Below are 10,602 nucleotides of genomic sequence, written 5' to 3'. Positions count from 1 at the left end.
CTTGTTGTCATTATACATCTCCTAAAAATAGTTAGCTGGTTGCTCAGCCCCCAAGAAAGTAATACGTGATCCTCCAGAATCTCAAAAACCCATTATAATCGTATCGGTAGTGTGAACTTATAAACAAAGCACAGAAATGTTCCTTAAAAAGCCTGCCAGAAAGCAACCATCTAGATAATGTAACAAGAGAGACAGCTGACAATGACCATCAGCACGCAGCCGCAAGAAACACAACTCAAATGGCCGATCCTGCACCTTTAAATGGCCATACATAGGGTCAGACCAAAGGATCATCTAAGCCAGCACTTGCCTCTGAGCAATAACGAGCACAGCGCCACAGGGTAGTCCAGAGAGAATAAAGGACAGAACAGGAAACACCAAAGCGATCAGACCCCCTGTTTTATTCCGCTTCTGGCAAACAGAGGCCAGGACACTGACCAAATTCCTGCCCGAGCACCTGCTAATAGCATTGATAGATCCTATCCTCGCATGGAATTATCTAATTTCTAATACTGGGTTTTTTGAACCGCTGTTTGTCTTGGTCTTCACAACTATCTCACATCCCAAAGGAGTTAGCGCAACAGGTTGACCTGTGTTAATTGTTGCAAGAAATACTTCCTTTTATTTGATTTTAAATCCTGCTGCCTATTAATTTCATGTTGTGACCCTAGTTTCCTTGTGTATGAGAAGGTAATAAACAACATTTCCTTATAACACGTATACTTTTCCTCTAGCACCTAACTGGATATGTACATGACTCTCATAACCTCAATCATATCCTTTCCTTAGTCGCGTTCATTCCAATCGTGAAAAGTCCGGTCCCAGTCTTATTAATCTCTCCTTATAAGGAAGCCGTTCCATACCCCCGATCATTTTTGTTGGCCTTTTCTGAACCTTTTCCAATTCCAATATATCTTTTTTGAGATGGGGTGACCACATCTGCACACAGTATTCAAGATGTGGGCATACCATGGATTTATATAGAGACAACATGATATTTTCTGTCCTATTATCTATTCCTTTCTTAATTATTCCCAGCATTCTGTTCTCTTTTTTGACTGCCGCTGCACATTGAGTGGATGTTTTCAGAAAATGATCCACAATGACTCCGAGATCTCTTTCTTGAGTGGTAACAGCTAATTTAGACTCCATCATTTTATATGTACATTTGGGATTATGCCTTCCAATGTGCATTACTTTACATTTATCAATGTTAAATTTCATCTGCCATTTTGTTGCCCAGTCACCCAGTTTTGAGAGATCCTTTTGTAGCTCTTCGCAGTCTGCCTAGGTCTTAACTCTCTTCAGTAATTTTGTATCATCTGCAAATTTTGCCACCTCACTGTTTACCCCTTTTTCCAGATCATTTATGAATATGTTGAATAGAACTGGGGGGACACCACTATTTACCTCTCTCCATTTTGAAAACTGACCATTTATACCTACCCTTTGTTTCCTATCTTTTAACCAGTTACCAATCCCACAAGAGAACCTTTGCTCTTATCCTGTGGCAGCTTACTTTGCGTAAGAGCCTTTGGGGAGGGACCTTGTCAAGGCTTTCTGAAAAGCTAAGTACACTATATCCACTGTATCCCCTTGGTCCACATGCTTATTGACCCCCCTCAAATAATTCTAGTAGATTGGTGAGGCATGATTGCCCTCCAGTAAAACCATGTTGACTCTTCCTCAACAAATTATATTCATTTATATGTGTGACAATATAGTTCTTTATTACAGTTTCGACCAGTTTGCTCGGTACTGAAGTTAGGCTTACAGGCCTGTAAACGCTGGGATCACCTCTGGAGCCCTTTTTAAAAATGGGCGTCACATTAGCTATCCTCCAGTCATCTGGTACTGAATCTGTTTTAAAGGAGAGGTTACAGACTACAGTTAGTAGTTCTGCAGTTTCACATTTGAGTTCCTTCACTACTCTTGGGTGAATACAATCTGGTCCTGGTGACTTAGATCTGTCACCTAAAAAGAATGGCTCAGGTTGGGAACTCCCTCACGTCCTCAGCTGTGAAGACCAATGCAAAGAATTCATTTAGTTTCTCTGCAATGGCCTTATCGTCCTTGAGTGCACTTGTAGCATCTTGATCGTCCAGTGGCCCCCTGGTTGTTTAGCAGGTTTCCTGCTTTTGATGTACTTAAAATAAGTTTGCTACTACTTTTTGAGTCTTTGGCTAACTGTTCCTCAAACTCTTTTTTGGCCTTCCTAATTGTATTTTTACACTTCATTTGCCAGTGTTTATGCACTTTTCTCTTTTCCTCACTAGGATTTAACTTCCACTTTTTAAAGGATGCCTTTTTGCCTCTCACTGCTGCTTTTACTTTGTTGTTTAGACACAGTAGCACTTTTTTGGTTCTCTCACTATGTTTTTTAATTTGGGATATACATTTTAGTTGAGCCTCTATTATGGTATCTTTAAAAAGTTTCCATGCAGCTTGCAGAGATTTCACTTTTGGCACTGTAGCCTTTAATTTCTGTTTAACTAACCTCCTCATTTTTGTGTAGTTCCCCTTTCTGAAATTAAATGCTACAGAGTTGGGCTGGCGTGGTGTATTTTCCTGCCACAGAGATATTAAATTTAATTATATTATGGTCACTATTACCAAGCGGTCCAGCTATATTCACCTCTTGGACCAGGTCCTGTGCTCCACTTAGAACTAAATCAAGAATTGCCTCTCCTCTGGTGGGTTCCAAGAAGCAGTCATTTAAGGTGTCAAGCAACTTTATCTCTGCATCCCGTCCTGAGGTGACATGTACCCAGTCGATATGGGGATAATTGAAACCCTCCATTATTATTATTGAGGTGTTTTTTTATTTTAATGGCCTCTCTAATCTCCCTGAGCATTTCACAGTTACTATCACCATCCTGGTCAGGACTGGTGGGGGGACACCACTATTTACCTCTCTCCATTCTGAAAACTGACCCTACTGCTATACTCTTATTATTAGAGCATGGAATTTCTATCCATGGAGACTCTGTGGTACAGTTTGAGTCATTTATAATTTTTACTTCATTTGATTCTACGCTTTCTTTCACACATAATGCTACTCCCCAACCAGCACAACCTCTTCTGTCCTTCCGATATATTTTGTACCCTGGTATTACTGTATCCCACTGATTATCCTCATTTCACCAAGTTTCCGTGATGCCTATTATATCACCATCCTCATTTAACACAAGTCACTCTAGTTCACCCATATTATTATTTAGACTTCTAGCATTGGTATATAAGCACTTTAAAAACATGTCCCCTTTTAGCTGTCTGTCATTACACAATATAACTGAATGGGACTCTTTTTTTATTTGACTGTTTCTGATCAGACCCTGCCTATATTTTATTATTTTCCATCCTCTCGTCCTCACTAGGACAGAGAGATTCTCTATTAATAGATCTTCCCCTAAGGGATGTCCGAACCATGTACTCTTCCACACTTGTCAGCTTTCCCCCAGCCCTTAGTTTAAAAACTGCTTTATGACCTTTTTAATGTTAAGAGCCAGCAATCTGGTTCCATTTTTGTTTAGGTGGAGCCCATCCTTCCTGTATAGGCTCCCCCTTTCCCAAAAGTTTCCTCAATTCCTAATAATCTAAACCCCTCCTTCCTACACCATCATCTCATCCATGCATTGAGACTCTGCAGTTTTGCCTGTCTGTCTGGTCCTGCACGTGGAACTGGAAGCATTTCAGAGAATGCTACCATGGAGGTCCTGGATTTCAATCTCTTACCCAGCAGCCTAAATTTGACCTCCAGGATCTCTCTCCTATCCTTCCCTATGTCACTGGTATCTACATGTACCATGACCACTGGCTCCTCCCCAGCACTACCCATAAGTCTATCTAGCTGTCTCAAGAGATGCGCAACCTTCACACAGGAAGGCAAATCACCATGCAGTTCTCCTGGTTATTGTAAACCCAGCTATCTATGTTTCTAATGATCGAATTGGATATTACTAATACCTGTCTCTTTCTAATAACTGGAGTTCCCTCCCCTGGAGAGGTATCCTCAGTGTGAAAGGATACCACATCATCATCTGGGACCCAACTATGGGATTGTTTCACTCTGTTCCAGTAAGATGCTCTCCTTCCCTGCAACAGCACAGAGGCTGTGAGACCGGGGGTGGAACCATTCTACTGTGTTCTGGAAAGTCTCATCTATATACCTCTCTGTCTCTCTCAGCTCCTCCAGTTCAGTCACTCTGGTCTCTAAAGCCTGTACACAGTCTCTGAGGGCCAGGAGCTCCTTGTACCGAATGCACACATACGCCACGTGCCCATAGGGCATGTCTACACTATAAACTTAAGTCAACCTATGTTAGGTACAGTAATTACTGTGGTGGTTCATGTCCACACTGCCCTTCTTCTGTCGATGGTGTGCATCCTCATCAGGAGTGTTTCCACCGACTTAAGAGGGACAGTTTGGGGGGCTGAAAGCTAGGGCGCTCAGATCCACGGGTTGCTCCACACCAGGAGCCCAGCTGTCCCCCCTCCCCCCTGGCTCCCCTCTTCCCACTGGAAACGGGGCAGCTGACTTGACATGCACAGATCTCCCTGCCCAGAGACTGGCTTCCCCTCCCCCACCCCAGCTCTCCACTCCCCACCAGGAGCACAGCAACCGACCAGACTCTGAGCACATAGCTCCCAGCTGAGGGCAGCCAGGGTTCCGGCAGGGAGATCCACGTCTGGTGTCCGGTCAGCTGCGCCATTCCTGGCAGGGAGCCAAGAAGCCTGGTTCAGTTGCCCCATTCCCAGTGGGGAGCTGAGAAGCTCAGTGCAGCTGCCCCATTCTCAGCAGGGAGTGGAGAGCTCTGCGGGGGCAAGCTGGGCTCCCAGTGGGGAGATCTGTGCCTGGAATCTGGTCAGCTACCGTTCTCCTGGTGGGGAGCTGAGACCCCAGGTGGCAGCCCGGATTGGAATGGGGAGCCAGGGTGGCAGACTGACTGCAGGGACCCGGGGGGGACAGCAGGGCTCCCCGGGGGGAACCCTGGAGGCAGCCTGAGTCAGGAACGCGGGTGGCAGCCCAGCTTGGAGCAGAGACCACGCAGCAGTCTGGTTGGGGAGCCCAAAGCTGGCTTTCTTGTCACTTTTATGGCTCCAGTGGAGCCGTGAAATTGACAAGAACGAGAGCCAATAGCTGCAAGTATCAGAGGGGTAGCCGTGTTAGTCTGGATCTGTAAAAGCAACAAAGAGTCCTGTGGCACCTTATAGACTAACAGATGTATTGGAGCATGAGCTTTCATGGGTGAATATCCACTTCGTCGGATGCACGTAATGCAGTGTCTACAGGGACACTGTCACCCTAACTACACTGACATAAGCTCTATGCCTCTCATGAATGTGGAGTTATTATGCTAATATAGTAGGGCACTTACATCAACAGGAGCAAGGCTGTAATGTATACAATGACTTAACAGACATAAGGTCTATGTAAGCTGCCTTATATCAATCTAATGCTGTAGTGTAGACCAAGCCACTCCTATCTGCAAAATAGACATATTTTTGGACACATTACAATGAAAGGGAACACTGAACAGTTTACAGCTTTGAGAAATGTAATTGCAAAGGTTAACAATTCTTTTGCCCCATGTAATTTCTAAGAGTGCTTTGATGTTATTTAATCTATGCAACTTCAGAGAGACTTTTTCACTTCATCAGGAGAGGAGGACTTGGCCCTTAACTAGCAACTGGAGGCAACATTTTCCAAATTTTTTTTCTTTAATTTAAAATTAGCAGCCATGGTGATATCAAACTTCACTATTAGCTGTATCTGTACAGTACTCCAAAAAAAGACTGAGGGACACTCCATAGTTTTCATAAATTAAATTTATCAGCCCTGATCCTCCATTCTGTTCAGTGGAGTTACAATGGCATAGAACTAATGTCAAATGGGGAGACTGAGACTGAAAAGTCACTTCAGTGAGTCAGTGACTCCCAACTTTGTGCTCATTCTTCCAGACCACATTGCCCAATACATTTTTGGGAAGATGTAGTGGTTAGAGGTGTCTTCAGTTTTGGTCCTAAGTTCTGCTCTAGTTCAATCAAATGACAAAAACCCCAATGACTCAAGTGGGAGGAGGATCAAGTCCTTTGCTACCTTATTCAGTTATATCTCCTCATTTGACAAGCATGGGGAGTACATGTCAGAGTGAAAAGTCCTGCCCTGAAACCATTCTGGCAGCAGCACCAGACAAAAAACTAGGGACAATCAGCTTGGACACACCAGCTGACCTCATCTATTATGGCGAGACAAGGGTGGAAAGATGATTTCTCAGATAGCCAGGACAACAGCCACACAGGGCTTAGCAAATCAAAGTCAACTCCTTGAGCAAAGCCTATGTACTTCTTGGGTAATGTAACACATACTGTTTGGCTGCACCACTTAACGGGTAGGTAGCTGCAATCTGCACCAAATGAGTTCCTCAGCAGTCTTTCAGTGAACCACTAAACAAAGCACATTGCAGTAATCAAACCTTTGCATCCAGCAAAATGCGTATATAAAATGTTTTCTCCTTCATAGAACCTTACAGTGTCTGTTCCCTAATATGTTAAAAAGCTAAAAAACAGAATCCTCAGACACATAATTACAATTAGTTTTCTATACACCTTTGGTCAAATACTGACCAGAAGATTTTGCATGGATTGTATTACGCACACATCCACGGACAATATGTTTCAATCAAATAATCATCCTGCTAAGCAGAAGATCTGTAGGAGGAAAAATGTGTGCACTTAGCTGATGCACTCATCTAAAAAAAAGGTGGTAAGTTTTAAATACCACTAAGTACATTTATGGGTTGTAAAAGTTTCAAATTAATAAGCTTAGGAAGGAGATGCTGAATTCAATCTTTTTCTTTATTAATAGCTTTTTGTGTATAATTTAGAAACAGTGATTTCCTTCAATAATTAAATCAGTTCAGTTTCCCAGTTTCTTCTATACACTGACCTCAAAGTTAACATGAAGCAAGAATCTATTGATCTTTGGTGACCTATGTCATGATCTTTGATCTTATATGCTTTGGTTTAATACTGCATAACTATACTTTCCAAGCTCTGTTTCTGTTATGAAGAGCCTAATTGTCACAATGAGTAGCAAATTACTCCACAAGCACTCCCTTCAGTGTAATGAGACTACTCAATATGACAGAAACAAGTCCCAAGTCATTTGTCTTCAGAGAGAAATCATATAGCTCCAGTGCATACCCTCGAGTACAGTACTTCACATGTCTGTTTATTAAATTATCTATTACGTGAGTATCTGTTATGAGCAGAAGGAAAGATACCTGAGGTATTCCACATGTGAGAAACATAGTTCAGTCAGAAATTCTCACATTAAGTTTACCTTGAAGAATTAGCTGTGGACAATGATCTGAGATGAAGCTATCTATCATCTGACAAATGCTGAAACAGCAATCCATTACAGAGATTCTGAGAAAACTGAGTGTGAGGGTACAAAACACCTTTCCTTGCAACAATTAAGTGGTCAAGCCGTTAAACCACCAAAGTAAGAAAAGTTAGGACAAACAGAAAAGAGCATCATGAAGAACAACGACTCAGACTACTAAAGAGATAGGTAACTACTGGCGTGTAACCCTGAAATGCACAGAGCCAAACTGAACAGCTGACTTGCTACTATATATCTGCAGCAAAAAAGTAATAATAATTCTGAGAGGTACGTTTTCATCACAGCATGGAGAATTAGCAGTGAAAAAGACCTTAAATGAATGGGAATGGTGCTAACTATCAATATGCCTCTCTGAAAATGTAACCGTGCATCTAAGATTGAAAACTGATGCATACAAACATACTCTTTAGACATATTCATTGCTTCTTTTCAAAAGCACCACTAAGTCTTGTATTTGTTAAAATCTTTGGAACAATGTCATGACTTCATTTCAACACAGAATTTTATTAAAGTTAAAATTTACGATTGTGCATGATTTAGTTGTATTTGCTCTTGAGACACTAAAATGGCTTTGATGAATGGTTGCCATAAAAATAGAAATGATTTATTCATGTTATTTCGCAGATAATTGATGCATTAGTTCCTTATCAACCAGATAATAATGACTAAGGCTACATTTTAGTCACGGGTATTTTTAGTAAATTACGGACAGGTCATGGGCAGTAAACAAAAATTCACTGTCTGTGACCTGTCCATGATTTTTACTAAAAATACTCTTGACTAAAACATGGTGGAGGCATACTGCCCATGGGCTCCACAGGTACTAGGGGAGGGCGGCCCTGGTGCTGAAAGGAAGGGGCACTTGGCCCAGAATCCCTTCTGGTGTTGGAGGAGGGGCGGGCAGCAGTTCCCGGTCAATGGGAGCTGCGAAGCCAGCACACTGGGTGCAGGCAGTGCACAGAGCTGCCCGGCCACGCCTCTGCCTAGCACTTGAACGAGGGGGATGTTGCCACTTCCAAGCAGCCCCCCAAGTAAGCGCCACCCAGAGCCCACCTCACCCCATCCTGTGCCCCAACCCCGTGCCCCCTCCCACACCCAAACTGTGCTGCCCAAGACTGCCCCAGCAGTGGCCAGTGCGAATGGCGCAGGGGCTGCCTGAGCTGCCCTTGAGCCAGGCGCACCAACTGCTGCAAAAGTCACGGAAAGTCACAGAATCAATGACTTCCATTACAAACTCATAACCTTAATAATGACATAAAATAACTAACTTATTACACATTACCAGCAATAAAACTGTAATTGCTTTATTTTGGCTGGATAACTAGATAGTTAAATAGACACATTCTATATGATAGATATTCTAAATAAACCATTTAATAATGTTTCACTGAGCTGATTCACTAATTTAAATCAGTATTTACACTTCGGTACTTTTTCACAATTATTTAAACTTAGTTGTCTGCCAGTCATGGCATATAATTTACATATGAATATTTGTTTTATTTTAAATAATTGTTTCATTTTCTGCTTGAATTACATTACACAACATTTGTTTTGTGTAGTCAATGTTTTATAAGAAGCACGCTGGCTGCCATGAAATGCTGCATATTCCTAACTGCAAATGTTGCAAGCAAAATCAGCATGGCAGCCAAGTGCTGTTTTAAAGAAGAAAAAAAAAAAGAGGAGGGGTGGGAGAAAAAACACAACAAACATCAAAGAAAACTACCCACCTAGGATAGGTTAGAGAGCTAGGTATCTCAGCAACAACATTGTCAAGTAAAATAAAATGAACCAAATGCAAAACTAAACAAATGTACCTTGCGTGTTGTTCTGAATGAATATGAAAAGCAGTCAGTTCCAGGTGTGAGGGAACTGCTAGGAGAATACGCTCATTGTGGTCTTGAAAAGATTAATACTAGAAACTTATGGCAGGAGTATCCCTGAATATATGGCATAAGGTATTCAGTGGCAAATGCACTGTTGCCATATAAGGTCAGAGTCCAGCAAGGTTGAAGGGTTCCCAAGACCATTCAAGGATTTCTAGGCTATCAGCCACACCCTTGGAATTTTACAGGGAGCCAAAGCAGCTATGCAAACCATAAGAACCACCCAGCTCAGAGGTTAATAAGCAAGATTTATTTAAGGTTATAAAGCAACTCAGAACCATATATAACCACTGTGTGCAACTAGTCCTTCAGCAGAAAAGAGACTAGATAAATCACAAGAAGAAAATGAAAGAAAAAAGCTCTTTTTAGAGTTCACCCTAAACCCCACCCTAACATTCTGTCAATGGAAGCAAAAGTCCCAAATCCTCACACCTCAGAGTTTAAATGAACAAAAATCTGTTTCTCTCCTTTCTTCAGGTCAGAGAAACAGAAGCCACAAATTCTCTTTCCTCAGCATTTAAACAAGACAGACTAACAAATCCCATGCAGGCAGTCTACTTCCCTCAACATAGTTTGGCTTCCCAGGTATACCCAGCCCAGAACATCCTCTTTCTACTCTTTTTATAAGTTCTAGCTGGTTTCCTGCAAAGTTAAGGAAGTTCAATTATTCCTAGCCCCTGCCTATTTCTCCTAGTCTCCCAGAAGAGTCCTGCACCAGAACCATGGGTCTTCCTGACAATCCTGGGACTCAGGTGAGTGGTATGCCCAGTCATGATGTCTTCTATATAGTTGAAAAACAACTTTGCAAACATCTGGTTGATCAAGCCTCCCTTAACACAAAAGGTTGCATTACCTTTTCAATCACCAATATTCCCCAGTTCCGGGATTCATTTGTTTTGGTTGAATGGCATGCTGCTTGTTTCCCATTTGTTACATTTATATATATATATATATAGGCAACATAGCTTTTACAGTGCTCTTACTGAAAAAGATGAAAGATTAAAATAACTCAGAAATGGACTATTCAATGACAGGTTATTTAATGTAATTTGTCACCACATAGGAAAAATCAACTGGTGTTTGTGTACAGTACCATCTGAGCTGCCACTCAGCACGTTGTATAGAAATGTTACCTGAGTTAAAGGAATCTAAATAATAAAATCCATTCCCAGTTTTCAATTAGGGTTCTGGCTAGCTTATACTTAGAGCTTCATCATTAGTCTAACATCTCTTGAATAGGGATGATGAGAAAAAACAAATTGGTGTAATATTTGGCACATCACTTACGGCTCTTGGGGATGTCAAAGT

The 10,602-nt window shown here is 41.9% G+C and overlaps 1 protein-coding gene across 1 annotated transcript in view; it reads right to left on the bottom strand.

The window, feature by feature from the left end:
• The window catches only part of PREX2 (phosphatidylinositol-3,4,5-trisphosphate dependent Rac exchange factor 2), a 304,318-nt gene that overhangs the window by 15,694 nt on the left and 278,022 nt on the right, over positions 1-10,602 (bottom strand). The window contains exons 40-41 of the mRNA XM_032805000.2: positions 5,002-5,030; positions 3,967-3,993 (exon numbers count right to left, since the gene is read on the bottom strand). Coding sequence (XP_032660891.1) covers positions 3,967-3,993; positions 5,002-5,030 — 56 coding nt within the window. The remainder of the gene's footprint in view (positions 1-3,966; positions 3,994-5,001; positions 5,031-10,602) is intronic.

This window comes from Chelonoidis abingdonii, chromosome 2 (assembly GCF_003597395.2).
Source record: "Chelonoidis abingdonii isolate Lonesome George chromosome 2, CheloAbing_2.0, whole genome shotgun sequence".
In the NCBI taxonomy this organism is placed as follows: Eukaryota; Metazoa; Chordata; order Testudines; family Testudinidae; genus Chelonoidis; species Chelonoidis abingdonii.
The sequence above is the reverse complement of the archived record's forward strand: the minus strand, read 5'-3'. Positions and strand labels throughout refer to the sequence as shown.